This window comes from Tasmannia lanceolata, unplaced genomic scaffold (genome assembly GCF_043159265.1).
Source record: "Tasmannia lanceolata isolate RefF3 unplaced genomic scaffold, GAP_Taslan_0.1 ptg000006l, whole genome shotgun sequence".
In the NCBI taxonomy this organism is placed as follows: Eukaryota; Viridiplantae; Streptophyta; class Magnoliopsida; order Canellales; family Winteraceae; genus Tasmannia; species Tasmannia lanceolata.
The window spans coordinates 4,487,383-4,509,801 of NW_027518683.1; the positions used below are offsets into that span (position 1 = coordinate 4,487,383).

Here is a 22,419-nt window from a genome sequence, read left to right on the forward strand (position 1 = left end):
TGTTGAAAAATCGGAGGATCTCTATGTTGGGGTTCCACGCAAAAGCAATAGTCCCACATCGGACATGTGAAATGGATGTGGATGGGTAATAAGAGAATGGGCACCCTCTCTCTAACAGCTAGCTTTTAGGGGTGAGTTCTACCCGGTTAGATTCCCTACAGATGGTATCAAAGCCCGGGCGTGGTAACTCCCGGGAAGATCTCAGTAACCCCGGTGTGCCTCTGAGGACGGTGGAATTTCCTCGGAGAAGATCTCGTGGTTCCCATGTTGCCGCTGCGTGGAGGGGCAAGATGGTCCACGTTGCTTCCGCTTGGAGGGGGAGATTGTTGGGGTTCCACTCAAAAGCAATAGTCCCACATCGGACATCTGAAATGAATGTGGATGGGTTATAAGGGAATGGGCACCCTCCCTTATAACAATCTGGCACACAATCGGTCAGGGTGATGATCACTGCTAGAATACAAGACATCCGCGCAGCACGATCCCCTCGATTATGACTTGCAAATGGCAGAAATCGATACTATTATTTTAATTAGCACAAATTAAACTTGTTTTGTTAGATTATCTGCTCATCATGGGACCCAAGGCCCCATACAAAATCAATTGTCCCAATCACCATACAGTTTTGCCATGTTTACTGTAGGACGCACGCGCAGAAGTGCCCTTAGCATTCCTCATTGGGTTAGATTGACTTTAATCTCAAGAAAATTCATATGAAGGAGAAGAAAATAAAAAGAAATTCAACATCGTCACCTATTAGTTTATTTAAACTACTGGTGAAATAAAGAAAGTGGGCAATCCTAAACTCCTAAAAGGATGTCTGTTGTAGTAAGAATTGTGGGTGATTTTATCAACCCCTTTTGGGGCAAGCATTATCCAAGTTAATCCAAGGGTTGTGCGAGGGGACATCGATTTGATCATCAATCACGATTTGTTCCATAATTTCTTGTTCCAACACCATAATTGGGTTTTCATGATCCTAGACCTTCATGTAGGATTAAAGATAAATCGTTGATTTTTTTTTGGACAATTATTAATCTTGTAGGGCAGATCTGAATTTTTTTTATATGACTTGAACCCACTATCACAGAGTGCTGGCAAATCAATTCCGTGGTCCCTATCCAAACTACTGTAGATCATGTGTGGCAAACAACCCCCTTTACATGCCACTGATCAAACGGTTATGATTATTGCAGTTCTTGATGGAGCCCACCTGTTCTACAAATCCTAATTTATTTGGGGACATAGGGCAATCCAAACAAAATCGTCGGAACATTGGGATGTGTGGAACTTAGCAGGTGTCCAAGCAAGGGAAGAATCTGCTACGAGGTCAGATTTTGGGCATAACCCATTTACTACTTTATTTGGTTTTTCTCGTTTTCCTTTTTGATGTTTCATTTTTTAATTCTCTCTCTCTCTCTCTCTCTCTCTCTCAATTACCATGATCTATGGTTCAAAATTTATGAAAAGCTGGTTAGACATGAATCCAAGTGGTTCTAACTAAAATAGCTTCACACCCATTGGGTGTGGGTAGTGGATTTTTAGCCAGCCTCTCTCACCTGCTGCCTTATCAATCCCACTGCTTGTATTTCATCATCCTTTACAAAGCATTTCTGCTTTCTTGTGAGTCATCATCCTCTACCCATTGTGCATATGCTATCCTAGAATTAAAACTTATACATGCTTGAGCTGTTGTTATCCCCATTACTGGTAAATTGTATACTGTATCCAATGTTTCCATATTAAGTATTTCTTTAGAGCCCATGCTTTTTTATTGTGAAAAGCACAGTAATTGATAGCATTGTTGTGATGCCAGTCCTTCGTGAAGGTCTCTGAGGAATTCCTCAGCCATGCTCTTAGGATTTAGGATGTCATCGGTATGCTTTCATATTATGGATTATCCAGATGAATTAATCTGGAGCCTAGAACAAGAAAGGGAATTCTTTGGTGGGTCATACTAGTCATTTTAAGCCCAAACCAAACTACTATCGACTTCCCTAACATCCTCATGGCGTCTCCTTAAGCGATTGCCTTTATATGATGTTTTTTTTTTTGAATGATACCTTTCTATGATGTGTAATGCATCACAAAATTCTTATGGCTAATCTGTTGAAATTTGAGTGGTAGAAGAACAAATTTTATTCAATGTAAAAGCTCAAAAGTACACAACTTGTATACACTCAAATGCACTCAAGAGTTTCTCACCCACAATCACTTTGCTCTCATCACACACACTCAATTACTCCTTTGCACACTCTAAGGAGAAGCTTTGAACTCTACATACCCAAATGGAAGGGGATGACTCATTTTTATACTTGCTAGAGATGCTTCCCCATTATTCTAGAATGGTGGCTACACTCTTCTAGCATTACATGTTTCTTGAAAGAAACATCTAGAACAATGTTTTAAAAGAAGGAAAAAGGAAGAGTGGAGAAATCTCTAGAAAGAGGATTATCTAAAAAGAAGAAGAAGAGAATTCTAGAGAGAGAGAGAGAGTCGGTGCTCTCTTAACGCTCCCCCTCAACGGCAACTCTCTCTTTATCGGCTACTCTCCCTTATTTCCGATCTAGTGACCATGCTGAGTTGTCTTCTGAACTCCTCAAACTTCGTGCCACTTAGTCCTTTAGTAAATATGTCTGCAACCTGGCCTTCGGTTTTGATGTGCTTCATTTCAATTTGTCCTTGTAGCATCTTCTCTCGAATAAAGTGATAGTGTACCTCCACATGCTTAGTCACTACGTGAAAGACTGGGTTCTTTGCCAACCTTATGGTTGATTGATTGTCGCAATGGATCTCCATCGAGTAGTCAATTGGTTGATGTAGGTCTCTCATCAGCTGCATTAGCCATGTACTTTCCTGAGCTGCCTTCGTTGCTGCTCTATACTTAGCTTCTGTGGTTGACAGAGATACTGTTGGTTGTCTCTTGCTACACCATGACACTGCTCCTGATCCAAGGTGGAATATGTATCCAGTAGTTGAACGTCGTGTGTCATGGTCTCCAGCGTAGTCGGCATCGCAATATCCTTTGACCTCACAGTCAGCTCCTTTCTTATAGAAAATTCCAAGGTCAAAGGTCCCTTTTACATACCTTAGTATGTGTCGAATTGCTTCTAAGTGAGGCTTTCTAGGTTGCTCCATGAATCGACTAGCCACTCCAACTGCGAAAGCGATGTCAGGCCTTGTGAGCGTTATGTAGATTAGACTACCCACCAAATTGTCTATACATTGTTGAATCTTCATCATCACCTTGAGTTATGATAACTGACATGCCCGAGTCGTGCATGCCATAGATCAGCCGTCTCTTCTTCCTAGTCTTGTCCATGTATGCCGTCTGTGCTGACATAACGTAGATAGCCTCTAAGCCTCTCCCTTCCATGCTTGGAGTACCCATTGGCTTAAGGTTCTGCTATACCTTTACAACGTCTGGTCCGAACACCAAATAATTTCTAGATGCTGTGAGCTTTGAGACGGACAACAAATTCTTCTTCATCTCAGGCACATGGTACACATTCTCCAATGGTACCTGGCTAGAGCTGAATCGAGGAACTATTGTTGCCTTGCCAATGTGAGTGATAGGCAATCTAGAGTTATTTGCCGTGACGACCACTCGTCCTTTCTTATATTCCGTCATATCAGTCAACTTCTTCATATCTCCAGTCATATGATTGGAGCATCCAGAATCTACAATCCAATCATCATCATAATTAATTAATTTATCACTCACCGTAACAAGTGCAGACTCCTCTTCTGGGTCTATGACGCATGAGGCCGCAAGCTCCGTGGGGTCTTCAACGGCAAGTGATGCTTGAAAATCCCACTAATTTTCACTGTCATTCTCATTTTGGGTGGAGGTTGCTGCATTACCCTCCACTCGCTTGGACCAGCAGTCCTGTGCAAAGTGTCCTCTTTTTTCGCAGTTGTAACATTGGTTATTTTGGCGACAATATTTCTTATCTTCGTTGCCTCATCCTTGTCGAGCTCTCCCTTGCTGCGAGCCCTTTCCTTCTGGTCTCTTTTTCCATCCTTTTTTATCTTTTCGATCACCGCCAGTTTTTGACCTCGCAGCATTTTTGTCATTAAATCCTTTTCTCTTGTTGAACAGCGCCTTGTCATCATTTACTGAGGCTGTAGACATTTGTTTGTCTAAGGCCTCCTGATTGGCTAGTATATTTTCCAACTCTATAAGAGTTGGCTCTTTGGCCCATCCACGGGTCGCCGTAATAAGCCCGTTATATTCCGGCCTCAACCGGTGAATAATTATTCTCCTCATTCGTGCTTCGGAGATGGCATTTGTAGGATCTAATTTTGAAAGTTCTTCACAAATAGATTTATTTTTTGTGAAATATTCACTCACTGTCATATCCTTTTGTGAAGATGATAGGAGCTCGTTCTCCAGCCGCTGGAGCTTAGCATCATTCGTTCGTGCAAAAAGAGCCGCTAGTGTGTCCCACGCCTCCTGTGGCGTTTTCACGCTTTTAATGTGTTGCAGTAATTCAGCTTGAATAGGTACTGCAAGGACGAACATGGCCTTACCAGCCTTAATCTTCCATTTCTTCAACTCGTCAGCATTAGTGTGTGGTGTGGTGTTTTCGCCGCCGACAATATCCCACAGGTCCTGTCCGAGCAGGTAAAATTGTATGCGACCACTCCAATTGTTGTAGTTGTTGTCATTGAGCTTCTCCACGCCGCTAGCCGAACCACAAATATCTGCCATCGTGACTTGGTGATGCCCTGCACTCTACCAAGTAAGCCTAGTCCCAGACCAATAAGCTTCACAGTCCCTGACTGTATAGTTGTAGAACTTCCAGATAGAACGATCCCTGATCGCCTGCTCTGATACCACTTGTTGAAATTTGAGTGGTAGAAGAACAAATTTTATTCAATGTAAAAGCTCAAAAGTACACAACATGTATACACTCAAATGCACTCAAGAGTTTCTCACCCACAATCACTTTGCTCTCATCACACACACTCAATTACTCCTTTGCACACTCTAAGGAGAAGCTTTGAACTCTACATACCCAAATGGAAGGGGATGCCTCCTTTTTATACTTGCTAGAGATGCTTCCCCATTATTCTAGAATGGTGACTACACTCTTCTAGCATTAGATGTTTCTAGAAAGAAACATCTAGAACAATGTTTAAAAGAAGGAAAAAAGAAGAGTGGAGAAATCTCTAGAAAGAGGATTGTCTAAAAAGAAGAAGAAGAGAATTCTAGAGAGAGGATTCTAGAAATCTAGAGAGAAATCTAGAAAGAGAGAGAGAGAGAGTCGGTGCTCTCTTAACATAATCGACTTCACAAAAGAAAAAATTGCAGTACACCGGACTGCTATTTTTTGGAGCCCAGTAGGAAACCCCTGTTCATATATTCATTCATCGCCATTGGGTATCCCAAGTTTGGAGATGTTTTTTTTGTTTATTCAAGATGTATCCTTTTCAGACAAATATTGCTAATTTTTACTCCTTTTGGTTGTGGTAGCATAGGCTCATAAAAAATATGAGACTCGAAAAATGGGTAAATGTGGCTAGAGGCAAGGGGATTGGAAATGCGACGATAGCAATTTCATGAACTTCTGATGGTGACAGTTCTATGGAAGATGCAAACCACATATGGAAAAATGGGTAAATGAACATTGAAGTGCTTCATACCATTGTGGCTCGAGGCAAGGAGATTGGAAGTGTAATGATTGAAGATGTATGAGTTTTAGATGGCAATGATTCCGCGAACGATGAAAATATCGTATGGAAGAAAGGAAAATCGGAGGGATCTACGAGAGCAAGTGAAAAATAAGACAAAAAGGAATAGAAGGGATGGGCAGCGATGGGGAAGAGAGGAAAATCCCACATTACAGATTGAGCGAAGGTGAAAATCGCAATTATATTGGGAATTGGATTTGTAGTAAATGAAAATACTCAAACTTCCAGTGGAGAAAGTTCTACAGACGTTGTTATCTTGACATGGAGTCGCACATTTCCAAGAAGTGCACAAATCCTAAGAGGAATGGAGGAACTGGTAGGAACGTAAAAAAATAGGTGACTACAAGGGGAAGAAGTTCAAATGTGAGCTAAAAAAAACCCCAAAGCTTGGAGCTACAAGGTAACACTTATTTGAACGTTGGGTTGTCGTGGGAAAAATGGCTGACAGAGGGTGGGGTGAATATAAAATTTTATGGAGGTTGCTGGAGGGTGGAAGTTGAAGTCAATGCATTAGAGAATGAGAAGGAATTTCTCCATAAGCATCTGATTGGAAAACTTGAGGGATTCCTGCATGCAGAACTTCAGGGCATTAAAAATATCCTATGACTAATAGATAAAGAAGACTGGAGATGGGCTGGTTTTTTGGTGTTTCTGTCTATGGCAAAGGTAAATGATGCTCTGAAGAAGATGGAGAAAGGGGCTTTTAGTTTTTTTGGGGCCTCAAGAGATGGCATTCGAATTTCAAAACAAACACTGGGGATCGATGGGTCTAGCTATTAAGTATTTTGTTTCATGCCTGGGGTATGGAAATCATTAGGAAGCTAGATGAATGCTTGGGGAGTTTTCTACCCGTAGATATAAACTTAGAGACAACTGAGTTCTTGGGATATGCTTGGGTGCTTCTTTGGATGAAGGAGCACATCACAATTCCTCATACTCTTGAAGTCTTGGCCATAACCAAAAACTTCTCTGTGAGGTTGGAAATCGACGAAGATGCAGAAGAAACAATACATGTTGCAATATCTTCGAAAAGCCAATGTGCCATGGCAACAAAGGAGGAGGTTCCAGGGCATGAGGTTGACGATGACATGGGACCTAATGGAACACCTAGATACTTGGCACATCAAAATCAAGCCGCTGTCGAAGGGGTCCATTTACCATGTATGGATTCACGGAGTTTTTGTTTCAGATTTTGAATTTGAATCTCAAGAACATGTGGATAAGGATGGGGAATTTACCCGAGAGGTTCCTAAGGGCAGGACTACCGGGACAAGTGGGGGTCATTAGTAGAGGGGCATGAAAGACTCCAGGGAAAGAAAATGTAATCCCCACATGCGCGGAAGGAGGCGACAGCGGGGCCTAGAGAAACTCAAACGGAATAAAGATTGAAAATATAAAGTGGGTGGTAAGTCGTTTTTCTTTACGATAGGTGTCAAGTGGAAGTGTAGTGATGTATGCAACTGAGGCATCCTAACTGACCGAGAGATTTGAACCTTGCACCTACATGACCCAATCAATTCGATCAGGCACTCGCCATCTATTTTCATTGTTCAACTATTTGACTCAACTCAACTCAACAAAGCCTTTGTCCCAAACTAGTCGGGGTCGGCTATTTGACAACATGAAAAAACCAAAGTTGCCGGGTTTAGGTTTTGTTTATGATCCAATGATGATGTTTATGAACCCCCTATGAATTAGCATTTGGTCTGCTCGTCGCACAGTACTAGCCACGAGTCAATCAATCCAATTATATATGATTGATGGTACGAAGCCTTTTTTCAAAGCCTGAAGGCGGATAAAGAGAGGTCTCCATCCGCTTCAGGCGAATATTACCTTCTCACTTTTGATTTTATAGTTTTGTTAACCGTTCCAACCAGATACAAGTTTTGCAAAGGAAATACATTATTCAACGAGTGAAATCAAAGCCCTCGGCATACTATTCACGGAGCATCACAGTGGAAGCCATACGTGGGGTGCAAAGAGCTTGTTCCATGTCGTGATGTGATCCCACTCATCATTAAAAGAGGGTCCCTCTCAATCATATCACAATTCGGCATAACTTTTATGGATCCTCTTGGCGTGCTCCTACCTTTCCTTTCCTTATCGAGGAGTGGCTAGCTCAGTTTGTGAGTCTAGTTCTGTTGAGTAGTTCAGGAAGTCCTTTTGTAAGCTGATCTTCTTTCCAAGAAAGCGTTCGTGTTACTTCATGCTGTAGTTGTAGGATGATGTTGCTTGTAGTTTTGTTTTTTTCATCGAGATTGGTTTGTTTGACGTGTACATTAATTTCTCTAAAAGAATGCATTGGATGAATGCCCGGGCATTGAGAGGCAAGGGCGCTTTCAAAGGAGAAAGGCCATGGGGAGATACCGTTTGTGATCCATGGTAAATAAGAAATTAAAGGGTGTACAGACTGTTAGGGGGAATAGTCAGGTCTTGAGAATAAACAAGAATGGCTAAATGAACATGAACACGATTCAAACAATAGAGCAAACAAGGACAAGGTTACACTCTTTTGAGCAAGAAGATGCTGCTCCTTCCATGGAAGCTTCTGTAAGGAATGAGGGCATGACCTTTAAGAGTCCTGTGATAGAGTTAGAAAGCTTGAAGAGTTGGGTTATAGCTGCTTAGGTAGGAGTTGGGCTTCTAGTTATAATTAGAGTCTAGGCTTATCTTATTCTATAATGCCCATGTGTCTCCAATTTTCTAAAGATCTAATAATGCTTTGCTTGATTAGCAAGGGATGGCGAGATAATTTCTTTAGAAAGAGGCTACCAAAAAAGGTAGATGAGATATTTAGTTTCTATTTAAGTGGGTTGCTGTCCAAGATATTTGCCACAAATCGGTTGCTTGAAGACTTGGGACCTCTAAAAGCAGATTTAGTGCTCAACTTTGCTTGTTTCTCCACAAATTGATGCTTGTTTTATGCCTCATGATCCAACCAGTTCCTGCATTGACAACATCTAAGCATTATCTTGTTATTGTAGAAACACAATTGCTTGTGGATGTCTTGTTGTGCTTTCCAAGATTGCTTTTTATTAGAACTGACCAAAGTTTGCTGGTTAGGTGTTCCAACTGAGCTTCACCATTCATTCTCATAATTGGGTTGTAAGACCTGTCACTTGGACAAATCTGCACGGTTCCTTTCTCGCCATAGGATTGACACTGGTTGGGGAGCTTTCACCGGAATAAAGCGAAAATTGTGAATCTATCATGGTGCTACTTTATTCTCCTGCAAAGTCTGGTTGATACAAAGGAAGTACTAAGCTGATATGTGAGATTTTGAATCGGAGATCATTAAAATGGTCCACAAGTGAAGTCGAGGTAGCATTCTGTCCAAACTTGCAGATGGTTATTGATCTTCCTGAGTACAGGTTTAGCCATGCTGGCCTAAATGGATAAGTTTTTTTTTTAAATTGTGGCTTAAATGGATAAGTTAAATGGCATGATCCACGAATCTGTGTCGGGGAGAGTGAATCAAGCTATTTAGATTATGAATGATGCATCATTACTGATATCTGAAGCAAATCCAATTAAAATCTCAGTTTCCATTTATTATTTGTTGGACTTGATGGCATTCATATTGTTGGGAAGGTCTTGGACTTTGTGTACTTACCTGCATTCAACATCATCTACAAACATCTGATATGTTATCTTTAGGCATTTTTTGGTTTTGTTGGAGTATCTTCATTATAAATGAATCATGTGGATTTATGCTTAATACTTCTTAAGCCTCTAGAAATGCGATGTGGATTGATGTTCTTCATATCATTGCTGTCTGTTACTTTCGATAAGCCATTAGGGGGATCCATTAAAAATGACTGTGAAGCTAATGAGTTTTCATGACATGGAAAACTCAGTTATCTAAAACCAAATATTCTCATACTTCGAGGAAGAATGTGCCTCACTTAAAGTGTCAAAGTTTTAATATTGTTCATCCTAGTGCATACAGCTCAACTTTTGTTTTCTATGGCCAACATTTCTTTATATTTCATCTGCTGAACAAATATGGTTTTGATACATTGACCTTGCATGTATATGCTTTTTTTTTTAACTCTCCAGCCTTTCTCTGCTCCATGCCTTTCAGGAGGATCGTTCCATGTCACTGAACTCTCTACAGGAAATCGTTTCCCCATCATCTGTGATAAGTGCATTAACTGGATTGCAGAGCAACTAGATAAGAATCCGGATATCACTTTCCAAAAGCTACACTCAACTCAACCAATCCTTACACTTTACCTATCATGTCTCTCAAGTTTGTGGGACCCATCAATATCTTTGAGAGCATCAAACTCTCTTGCAGAGCATATAAAAAAGCATGCAGGCCATAGATGCAGAGATCTGTTGGGATAGGGAAGTGGATAGGAGCTTTGTGAGTGCTATCAGTGTGAGGCCTTCATCAAGTGATTTTTGTTATATCTTGAAATTGATATCATCCGCACATGAAATTGATCTTGTGTTACTGTTTGTTGAATTTGTTCGATCCTTCTGCGATATTATTCAGGGGTCTGCGGAGTTGACCCAATTTTGCGAATTTAATTGGTCGATGAGTATTGTTGAAGAATTCTGATCTTATTTCAACATCCTGAATGTTATATTTCTCTCGAATCCTTTTGCTCCTCAAATCTCAATGCAATTGCTTGTGTTTTCCTTGGTTACTTTCCAGTTTATCGAGGTGGTTGTTTTGGTATTTTATATTTGACCAATGCACATTGAAAAAATTCACATGAAAAACTTGAGCGACGTGGAGTCTGAATATTGCTATAATCTATCCAGCCCATACGAAGAGCCATTGGAGAAGCCACTGCTTCATTTTGCCACCTTTATTTTCTAACACCTTATGGAAATGTTGATGCGGTATCGTTCTCGTCATATTTATATTTTATGTAATTCTAGAACATTCCACACGAGTTGAAGTGACTTGAAAAAACAAATATTTGGAGCAAATATTCAGTGTTAATTCTTTTGTCGCAGCTTACAGCTTACTTCATTCGTCATGTTCTCTATCCTTACTATCGAATGTATGCTTGTTCTGTTACCACCCTTTGTTCTATTATCAGGCTTCCAGTTAGCACCCGTCATAGTCGTGATGAATGCAGTGCGTGTTAGTAGCCCATAGATTCTTATCTAATGGTTTTAGAGTTTGTATATTGGCAAACATCAATTCATGAGGATGAACACTTTTAGATAAAAGGAGCAGCTGATATATCCCAGTTTAATTGAACTCAACACAGTGTTCATCACCATAAAATTCATGCAGGGTCTTGCATTTTATGAAGTTCTTTCTTTCTTTAGCTATATTTCATCTTAACCTCTTGGCTGAGAACGTGGATTGTTCTGAGATAGCAAACTTGCTGGTACAATTGCAATAAAATTTCTCCCGACAATCATTTAGTTCAACAGTTCATCTACATTTATCATATGTTACTTTATACAGAGGTGCTGAACATGGGAGGTTGTTGGATTCTTATTCTAAGCTTAAGATTGAACCCTTGACATTAATGCTGAGACATTTTTTAAGATATACTAAAAAAAGCACAATAGCCAATCCCAGGGATTCATTTAAGATAAAATTATACAAGCAGGATAGCCAATCACAAGAAAGCTTACCCAATGACATCTATCTGGGGTTTATTTTATCCTTGGATAGCTAGGCTTGCTATCCTTAATTATTCAAACAGGGTAGCCAATCCAAAAGGGTTTTTCTCAAGATAAAAAATATCAACATCTAACAATGTGGGGAAGCCAGTATTAGTTTTGCTGATCCTTGATGTTTTTTGGTCTTATTGTTGCTGCTATGTCAAATCAAGGCGCTCTGATGTCGACGTGCCTTCCATTTTGGACGACATTTGTCCACATAAACCATGCAATTTCCACCATTGATGACATCAAACTTCAATTATTATGAAACATGATTAGAGCAAGTCCTTTTCGTATTTAGATTTTGCTTAAATGCCCCACAACCAAGGATTATCCTGACCGAGTCGCAATGAGTTTCTCATCAAGGCAGTTGATTTCGTGAAAATAGTTGCAAATTCTGTAGTAATTGGATTGATCTCAACCGTTCCATTGGTGAGATTCTTCTGCATTGAATGTAGACCATTGCTTACTTTCCACTCCAAGTTTTTTCCAACAATCCATTTTCAAGACACTGATCGAGCGGCTAAGATGGTTTCATTGACGTGGGTTTCGGACTGTGGCCCATCCACACCGCCCCCGTAAGATCAACAGCCCCATATGTGCCACGTGTACAATGTAGATGGTTGGGATGGAATGAAATGGAATTCATGCCTTGCTAGTAACAAGGTGGGGGCCAACATCACATGGAGATGTGAAGTTGAGAGTTAGAAAATGAAGGAACATTGAAAAAGTGAGGTGAGTGGTCGAGTATCAGACAAGGCCAACACGGTCCAATACCATTGGACCGGCCGGTCCGGTCGGGTTAAAAGGAGTTGACATATCACCTACTAGACACTTTCACATTGTTTTGCCCCACCTTCATGCAATAAAGCCAAGGCAACAGCTAAATTGGCCATGTGAAATAGTGGTCCCCCAAAACCAAAGTGTCCCAATTCATTTATAGTACCGGTTATGCCCACACATCAGAAATTAGCCGTGGATGGAATCTCACCACCGTTCGATCACAGATAGGATGGCGATGATGAGATGTGTGGGCCACTTGTTCTGAGCTTCTAGTAGATGATGTGGTGGGCCCGCGTGATGAGATCCGCACAATAAAATTCCCGTGGTACATCATTTTTTTAAATTGTGGAGAAAAAAATGTCAAAAAAAAAATACCGTGAAAAAAATGGCGGGTGAAGAAAATGGAATAAAAATGAGAATTTTCAAATGCATCCAAAATTCTAAATTACTTGTCAACACATGTCATCAAATTAAAAAATCTTAAATAATAACTAATGATTAATCAATCTCTCATCATATTTAAGTGATTAAATTATACATAGAAAAACTAAAATATTTTTAAACTTATGAAGGAGCCCCGGAGATTTTACATGAACAAAAGGGTGTGAAGCTAGCTCTTCACCACCTAAGGTGGAAAAAAGAACCCTAATCTTGTATTTGGATGAAACATTTGAGCTTAATTATCATCTTGTAATTGAATCAGATTACTTTTAAGCAAACACGAATTCAAAAAAACGTCAAAATGTTTGTTTTCGACCTCCAACATTAAATCCCAATTCAAAACATCTTAAATTTCATCCAAGATGACCTCAGGATGAGCTTGAAAAATCAGTATTTTTCAATTATCTTAATGAATTTCATCAATGAGAAGAGTCCAATTGAGAGAAAAAAGAGACACTGAAAAGCAAAAAGAGTACAAGGGAATGAGAAAAAACCACGCGGGGTACCTGTCCACACTAGAATGTCTTCAAAAATGAACCCTGACCCGCCTTCAGGGTTGGAAAATCCAGCCCTGACCCTGTTCGGCCCATGGTTGACAGGGCCAAACTTGCACCCCTAACTAGTACATTTTTTAAGAAAAAGAAGAAATAATAATAAAATATATATTTTGATAAAAACATAAAGGTGGGCTAAAAGGCAGGGAAAAAATCTTATTTGGGTGTAGACTACAAAGCATGGCCCACATGAGGGTAGTTTTGGTCATTTTAGTGTGGAAATTAGTTCCTATATATTGTAGGAAAACATGGTGTGTCATCATATATAGCTGAAGAAAACAATAACAGAAAGAGGAGTGTGATTCAATAGGTGTATGCACTCTTAATTACAAGAATACCAAAGATAAGAAGACACTAAAAAAACGTAGTGATGTGTTTGTACAGCCAAGGCCAGAGGAGTAGGGCTTTTAGGCCATGTGATCTTCTATAACTGCCAATAGGAGGCCTGAAGAGCAGGTATATGAAAATGTTGTGTGTTTTTTATAATGCTTGGTAGATAGGGAGCAAAAAATCCATGCAAATAAATCAACATGTAATTGAGACATTTCTTTGTCCTAAATTAAATAAGAATTAGAGTGGATTCAGATGTGCAGCAAAATTGCAATTCTATCACATAGTCGCTTCACTCACCTCCCTCTCAATTTTTTGTTTCACCACCCTCTCTACCCTTTCTCTTACCTTGGGTAAACAAATATTCAATTTTTTTTGGTTGCCAAACATGCCCTAACCAAAGGCTGTATCAGAATTTTCTAAGAATCTATTGAGGGATTTGCTAGCGTCCATTGCAAAAGGCATTTCACAGATGGTCTGTCACACGGGATTTGCTAGCGTCCATCGCAAAAGGCATTTCGCAGACCATCTGCGAAATGCCATTTGTGATGCTCCATGGGACCAACAACTCGTGTCTATACATAATCATCCCACTAGATTTCGATTGTCTCCATGTTCCACCTGGGACACATTCTTAGACACACCCATTTTAGATTATATTCATCGGGTCCGTCAGACCATCAAAGTCCGTTAACAGTCCTAGTTGGAAATCATAAAGATGCCTACATCAGGGCAATTAGGCTTGCTTAGCTATGCTTTAAAAAAATCCTCGAAAATGTGTTTTTCCTTGAATTATTTGTCAGTCCACAAGTATAGCCTGTGTGTCAATTTTTTAAGGTTTTTGATGAATACTTGAAAAAAAATCTGTTGCCATACATCGGAAAATTCAATTTTCAAGTAAATCTGTTTTTTTGGCTGCCATCCCATTTGCGATTGAGATGAGAAAGGGCTTGGGGCTATGCCATCTCATTTGAGATTGGCAATGGAAATTTTTGTTGGGTAGCTAACCAATACGTCAAAAGCTTCAAAGCTGATGGAATTGGAACGCGTTAGGCTTGGCCCTTTATACATATCCCATTCCACGTTGAGTCCCACTTAGTTCCAAGGTTTTAAATTTCGACCGAAATCTGAAATTTCGGGTTTCAGTCACGACCGAAATCAAAATGCCGAAATCGAAATGTGTAATACTCGAAATGTTATTTTATTTCGATTGAAATTTCAAATTTTCGAAATTTCGCTTACTTCACCCAGAAATCTCAATTCTTGATAATTTTTTTTGAATGGTTTGATTCTTGATAATTATTTAATATTATCCTGAAATTTCAGCCGAATTTACTTCAGCCAAAATTCTGTAAGAGATAAAATAAGCGTTAAAAGATTTCGTCGGATTTCGGCCGAAATTTCAAAAATTCAGCTGGAATTTCGGTTTCGGTGAGGACCGAAATGCATTCCGAAACCGAAATTTAAAACCTTGCTTAGTTCCATAACTAGGCAGGCACCCCACTTAGGGCCGTAACATTCCACCACGCTTCTGCATCCGTGGTGGCCCACTCTAGCCTTTTTCCCAAGTAGCCCTTTCCACAGGTTACCTCTAGACTCGAACATGAGACATAGTGATTGCTCTAATATCAAATGTTAGGTGCCTAACCAATACATCAAAAATTCAAGAACGGGTGGAATGCAATAGGCTAAGACCTTTAAACTTATCCTATTCCAAGCTGAGTCCCACCTAGTCCTATGCCTATGCAGGCCCCCACCGTGACAAATTTAGATAGGTGACAATGGAGCTGCCTCATTTGCAAACTCCCAATGATGTCAGCTCCAACACCCCAATAGTGATTTGGGGATGAAAAATGATATTAAAGATAAGGGATTTGGTAGGCAATTTCACGAAATGCCATTTCGTGGCTTACTTTTACCGGGGAGAACAGCCACCTCAGATGGATTAAATGAATAAAATAAAATTTGCTAAAAAGTGTGCCTCTGTGACTGTTCTCTGCTGAAAAAGTGAGCTGGGAAATGGCTTTTCTGCAAAATTGCCTAGCAAATCCCCACATAGAACATCTCATTTCGAGGGCTGGGTAAGTCCTCCCATGTGCTAAATACGAGAGAAAAAAGAGTTCCTTGATATTAGCCACTGTACACATATAATTCTTCAAACATATGATTCAGCTACTCAAATTTAATTTGCAACAAGCTAATTGCTTAGTATAGTTGCTTGATATTAGCCTCCATTTTTTGCAACTTTTGAGAGTGAATATCTGCCATATGTAATATCATTGATGGTTAGGTAAGTTGACAATGAACCTTCCACCTCAAGCTTGAAGAAGAAAGCCATACCCAATTGATCTAAGGCTATACCCGGACCTTCAGTAGTTACACTCTCTAAAATTAGATTTTTAATTTGAGTTGGTATTTTAATGATTAAATTAACATGTTGGGTGTGAATACTCTCTCAATCATTGGGCTTCTCTTGTCTCTACTCTCAATTATCATGGGTGGAATTATCAAATTTTCAGTACCCTTAAAAATAGTAATATATATGCCTTGGTCCTTGAGAAGGTGCCAAGAGAATGTGTTAGTTTTCATTTCCAGTTTCCAAGGTACTAAGTCTCACACATAAAATCCTTTACCTTAGACCAGAGAGACGATGATGTGATGACGATGATGTCTCTCTCCAATAGTTGGAAGCCTTTGTCTTTTCCTACCGTTATTGTTCCACGTCATTGATTGTATCATGCATGTGAGTTTATCATGCATGCGAGTGTAACCGTGAACGTGGCTTACATGACCCACTCACAAGTCACAACTCACAAAGACCCTATCATTGTACAACTAATATAAAATGCACAGAATGATCCGGTGTGGCACGGCATACTTGTAAGACTAGTTATACCGAATATGTGGGCCCTACTTTACTTGATCTACACCATCCATGTGGTTGGGCCTACCATAATTATCCAATGTTTTAAAAGAAAAGTCAGCCGAAGAATCTTAACTATCAGATTAAATGCTTTTTTTTTGTAGTTAAAGCCAATCCCTAATATAATTTTGTATAATCCTGTTTAAACGTTCTTGATTTTATGCTTAGGATTGCAGGGCCATCATCTTTTTTGGGTCATTGAATATTCAAAGTATCAACGAGTGGACGGTTTAGATCGATCTAAGTTGGAGAGTCTGAGAGATATGCCACATCATATTACAATGAGGCTGGAGAGTCTAGCTCAAGGAGCAAAAATAAAAGTTAAATCTAATGAGATTGCTGACCAAATGATCCCAACCATCCGATCAATGGACTTGTTTAGGTATCTTGCCTATAAATTGTATTTACTATGTCAAGGCAAGCTATTCATAAAAAAAAGTAATGGTGGAGATGGCTCATTGTTTTATAAACATTAATTGGACGGTCCTGATGGACAGGATTTACACTCCTTGGAAGGTGGAGATGGTTTAGAGTTTAACAACGCAACTCCGCTTTATTTGCAAAAAGAGTCTTCGGGTTTGACAATTTGCAAATAGCTGTTACATTTGAGTGAATTTTGCAAATCTGCGCAAGCCATATTTTTGTGACCAAAATACCCATGGTAGATTTTTTTTACCCATAAAAATGCCAAAATATGCATATAAGTGAAAAGACAGAAATTACCTTATAAATAGACCAAAATAACCGTGACACTCAACTATATGTTTAGGGGTCCCACCAACTCAACCCAAACCGTGCATTAGGGTGGAGCCCACCATTTTACACGTCATGTTTTGATGGGTGGGGTTTAATGTTTTGATAGGGTGGCCCCCAGCAACTCAACCTGAACCCATGCATCTAGTGGGGCCTACTTTTTACCTCATGTTTTGATTGCGAAGGTCCCATGATATCCTCTTGAAAGTATGCATAGAGTGGGCCCATTATTTCACACCTCATGCTTTGATGGGAGCGTCACACATATTTTGATCTTTTCAGAAGGTATTTTTTATATTTTCACATAAATACGGACATTTTAGTCTCTTTACTAGTCAAAAAATTTACCACGGGTAATTTGGTGACAAATTTATGGCGTGACCTGATTTGCAAGATTCCATCAAATGTAATGACTCTATTTGCAAATTTTCAAACTAGAAGACTCTTTTTGCAAAGGAAAATGATATGGTGACCGAGGGTAAGACACATGTGAGAGCCAAACAATGAGAATCTGTCGCGTGCAAAAATAAATAAATCTAACTTTTGTTGATTTTTGTAAACCTAAGGGTTGGCATTGGTCACTTGTGATGATGTTTGGTGTCCTGCTCGTCTCTTTTGCAAATAAAGCAAAATAGAATACTTCTTTTGCAAAAAACACCTTTTTTTTATTTACATGTAAAGCGTTTCCTTTCTTCTTACTCTTTGCCTTTGTAACAATCTAGCCTTCATGGGGCTGTATTTGCAAAAAAATACTATTTTCAAAAAAGTACATTAAGTCGTCTTTGGAAGCCATTAATTATATTAGAGAAATTATATGATGCCCGACTGTGAGAATGTAAAGGGCGGAAGGAGGTAAAACCTGCCTTAGTTTTTGAACCAAGGAAAAGTCAAAACGGGGCTTTCTCTTGGATTTAAAATCACGGTCGGGCATCATATAATTTCTCATTATATTATTTCACGGTCGGGCATCATATAATTTCTCATTATATTATTTCGCTCATAAATTGAAAATAATTGTATTTAACAGCAAAAGCCTTAGTTAGTTTTACACATGTCCAAAGATGCTCTGTAATCTTCTGTGCCAAAATTTAAATTTTCTACAGGATAGAAGATACCTTTGATATTTTTAATTTTTATTGCAATAAAAATAGTAATCTTGCATGAAATAAAAATAGTAATCCTGCATGAAATCTGCAATTTGGCTGTATCTTGCTGGATTTTTCCTTACTTACATTTATAAATAAAACCCAACCTAACCTTTTCACAACTCAATCTAAGCTCTTTCTTCTCAACAGTAGAAACTAGAAAGAATGCTTACATTTTGTTCTCAAGCCCTTCTCATTTTTCAAGCTTTCTCAGGGTGATTTTTCATAGATACAATGCCATCTATAGATTAGAGTCCTCACCTCCATTGCCACCAAATTAAGTTTAAACACTTTGTATCTTTTGGTGTTTCCTTTTTCTCACTCTTCTTCAAGAAATGGTGGGAACTTTAATGATGTCTCCAATCTCTAGTTTACTGGTTTCAATCTTTGTCTCAGAGAAAAGTGAGATATTTCAGAGGAGTTTAGTTTAGGTCCACTTTCTTCCCTTTTAGCAATCTCTAACTAATTTTTATTTTCTTTCTCTTTTTTATACAACAGATTGAAATTCCATATAGAAAGTTGAATCAAAGCTATTCTATTTTTTTTTTTACTTATTTCTGAATCTTAGAGGGAACTGGGACTTTTCATACAGCATAGATTTTAGTTGATTTTCTTTTCAGCTCTGTCATTTCTATTTGAACAAATTCAACTTGGTTTTCTCTTTACTTCTTTTCTTGCCACAAAACATCAGAATTTTACAGAGAAAAATGGCTCCAAGCACAATGGCAGTAACAACTGAGAAACCCAACAATTTCTCTGTTGTAGAGATCAACTGCCCTGCTTCACTAGCAATTCCTGAGAAAGAAAAATCCAAAAACCCCAAGCAATTCACTTGGGTTCTTTTCCTCAGAGCCCACAGAGCTATTGTTTGCCTTTACTGGTTAGCCATAACCATCTGGGGTCTGGTTCCTGCGATTACGAAACGCCTCATTTTTTTCAAAAAAAGAGAAGAACTCAAAAAGAGGGGAAGGCTGTTGAGGTTTATCCGAGCTTCTCTTATTGTTTCAATGGCTGTGCTCTTCCTAGAAACCATTGCCCATTTCAAAGGCTGGAATTTGCGTCTGATCCAACCGTTGGAGGTTCAAAGTCTTGTGCATTGGGTGTTTCTGTTTTGGCTGTCTTTCAGATCTAATTACATTGCTCCTCTGATTCAAGCACTTTCGAAATTCTGTGTTTTCCTGTTTATGATCCAATCATTGGATCGGATAATTCTATGTTTTGGATGTTTTTGGATTAAGTATAAGAAATTAAGGCCAGAAGTAGAAGAAGGCATCTACAGCACTGAGGAGTCTTCAGGTTTTCCAATGGTTCTTGTTCAGATTCCAATGTGCAATGAGAGAGAGGTAACAAATCCGGTCCATTTCCTCTAAACTTTGCTTGAATATTATATCTCTTCTTTTTTGCTTTCTGTTTATGGGTTGATGTCTGTCTGCCCTTTTTCAAGATTCAAGGTTTATTGATTTGTAAAGAAAACCAGATAAACTGTGATAACTAGTGATGAACTCATATCTGAAAATTAGGAAAAAGTTATTTCTAACATGGGATTTGCCAGGGGCAATCTCAACAACATTTCGTGGACCCGCTGTTGGATAAGAGAGCAACCACATAGGCTCACTTTTCAACAGATTTTGTCTTATTCATTTGATTCATCCTATGTGGCTGCTCTCTCATGCAACAGCTAGTACGCAAAATGCCTTCTGCGATGATCCTTAGCAAATCCCTTCTAACATAGTTTTCCTTTTTTGTTTGTTACTTTATCTGCTAATTTGAGTTCCCTATTCTAGTAGAGATAATATAATTACAAGGGGTTTAATGATTCGCAAATAACTTATGCACTTTATCTTTTAATCATATACTGTTAACATATCAAGCCTACAATTATTCCATGTCTTTACATTTAAACGTCCTTGGTTGTAAACGTGTTCCGGTTATATTGCTTGCTATACAGTTATTTTTGTTACTGAAATTGTTCTTATGGAGATGATTACATGGCATTAGGTATATGCGCAATCGATCTCCGCAGTTTGTCAGTTAGATTGGCCAAGGGAGAGACTGCTAATTCAGGTTCTAGATGATTCAGATGAAGAAAATATACAGCTGCTAATTAAAAATGAAGTTTCCTTATGGAGTCAAAAAGGGGTGAACATACTCTATAGGCATCGGTTCATCCGGACTGGCTACAAAGCCGGCAATCTTAAGTCTGCCATGGCTTGTGACTATGTCAAGGACTACGAATTCGTTGCCATCTTCGATGCAGACTTCCAGCCCAATCCTGACTTCCTAAAGCGAACTATACCACATTTTAAGGTATCCCAAAATTCACTTTTCGTAAATTAGTCTTATCGTGAACCATCTCCTAAAGAAATTATTACCATTTGCTGTTACAGGGAAATCCCGAACTAGGTCTCGTCCAGGCTCGCTGGTCTTTCGTGAACAAAGACGAGAATTTGCTCACAAGGCTCCAGAACATCAATCTATGTTTCCATTTTGAGGTGGAGCAGCAAGTTAATGGTGTATTTCTGAATTTCTTTGGATTCAATGGGACTGCAGGAGTATGGAGAATCAAAGCTCTCGAGGATTCCGGAGGTTGGGTCGAAAGAACAACTGTCGAGGATATGGATATTGCCGTCCGTGCACATTTGAATGGATGGAAATTCATCTTTCTCAATGATGTCAAGGTAAGTTAACTCAGCAGTGAAACTAGAAATACTGTTATACAACGCTAGTTGTGCTTATTCCTGTCATACCACTCTAGTTGTGCTTATTCATGTGACTGGATCAGGTCCTTTGTGAACTTCCAGAATCTTATGAAGCATACAAGAAACAACAACATCGTTGGCATTCTGGCCCAATGCAACTATTTCGCTTGTGCCTTCCCGATATCCTAACTTCGAAGGTATTCGAAGTTTTATTTCTCTTAATTTAGAATTCTAAACTTTCAGCATGGTTTTGACGGGGTGTTTAAATTGGTTTTATGTCTCTACAGATATCATTTTGGAAGAAGGCCAACTTGATTTTTCTGTTCTTCCTTCTAAGGAAATTGATACTCCCCTTCTACTCATTCACATTGTTCTGCATTATTCTTCCACTCACAATGTTCATCCCAGAGGTTGAATTACCGGTCTGGGTGATCTGTTACATACCAGTTTTTATGTCTCTACTGAACATCCTCCCAGCCCCAAAATCGTTTCCTTTCATAGTACCTTACCTACTGTTTGAGAACACGATGTCTGTAACAAAATTCAATGCTATGGTTTCGGGCCTTTTTCAGTTGGGGAGCGCTTATGAGTGGGTTGTGACAAAAAAGACGGGAAGGTTATCAGAACCTGATTTATTAGCAGCAGCTGAGACGGAATCAAAGGCTATGAACCAACCACAGCTACATAGACATGATTCTGAAACTGGTTTAGAAGTATTGAATAAATTAAGAGAACAAGAAGAAGTTCCATTTGTCAAGAAGAGTAATCGCCTATATAGGAAAGAGCTAGCACTTGCTTTTCTTCTTCTTACGGCGGCTGCGAGGAGTCTGTTATCAGCTCAGGGTGTCCATTTTTATTTCCTGTTGTTTCAAGGAGTGTCATTTCTTGTTATGGGACTAGATTTGATTGGGGAGCAGATGAACTGACATGAAATGATAGGATTGTTTTTGGTTTCATGTTTCTTGGTCTATAGACAATCGAGATCTAATGAGACTGTTAAAGCTATTTACTGAAGTGTTGGATTGACTTGTTGTCACAGCTTTTCATACTTGGGCTTGGCATCAAATTTCATCACAGTTAGGGACAATTATGTAGCTGAGCATAACAGACTGCTGTTGGATGCAAAGAAAAAATCAACATCCTCTCTCTCTCTCTCTCTCTCTCTCTCTCTCTCTCTCTCTCTCTCTCTCTCTCTCTCTCTCTCTCTATATCTATCTCTCTCTCTCTCTCTCTCTCTCTCTCTCTCTCTCTCTCTCTCTCTCTCTATATATATATATATATATATATATATATATACTGATAGGTAAAATCATATATTTGTATTCATTCATTTGAGTTAAATGAGAAAGAATCTGTTGTCCTTGATGCAGAACAAGATGTTTTAAGCTATATATGATTCCTGTGAGTATTTTTATCAGTCTTTGGAAAGGCATTCAAGATTTTGAGATGGATTTGCT

General features: G+C 39.1%; 1 protein-coding gene and 1 long non-coding RNA gene across 3 annotated transcripts; both read left to right on the forward strand.

Moving 5' to 3' along the window:
• Positions 1-801: 801 nt before the first annotated feature.
• Positions 802-10,352, forward strand: LOC143878253 (uncharacterized). Of its 2 annotated transcripts, XR_013250907.1 has the most exons (3): positions 824-1,329; positions 8,761-9,018; positions 9,782-10,352. It is a non-coding gene; the product is annotated as an uncharacterized LOC143878253 (long non-coding RNA). The 2 variants fall into 2 exon arrangements; XR_013250906.1 differs by lacking the exon at positions 8,761-9,018 and having other exon boundaries at positions 802-1,329.
• Positions 10,353-18,371: 8,019 nt separating this feature from the next.
• Positions 18,372-22,008, forward strand: LOC143879351 (xyloglucan glycosyltransferase 4-like). Its single transcript, XM_077381707.1, has 5 exons — positions 18,372-19,606; positions 20,262-20,570; positions 20,651-20,941; positions 21,046-21,159; positions 21,250-22,008. The coding sequence occupies exons 1-5, from the start codon at positions 18,971-18,973 to the stop codon at positions 21,886-21,888; spliced, it is 1,989 nt and encodes a 662-aa protein (XP_077237822.1). The 5' UTR covers positions 18,372-18,970; the 3' UTR covers positions 21,889-22,008.
• The last annotated feature ends 411 nt before the right edge of the window (positions 22,009-22,419 follow it).

Bases quoted from the DNA above. Each gene is read 5' to 3' on its own strand.
- LOC143879351 (XM_077381707.1), top strand. From the start codon at position 18,971: ATGGCTCCAAGCACAATGGCAGTAACAACTGAGAAACCCAACAATTTC. The intron at 20,571-20,650 runs GTATCCCAAAAT...TTGCTGTTACAG, and splicing joins GAACTATACCACATTTTAAG to GGAAATCCCGAACTAGGTCT. The intron at 21,160-21,249 runs GTATTCGAAGTT...ATGTCTCTACAG, and splicing joins CCGATATCCTAACTTCGAAG to ATATCATTTTGGAAGAAGGC.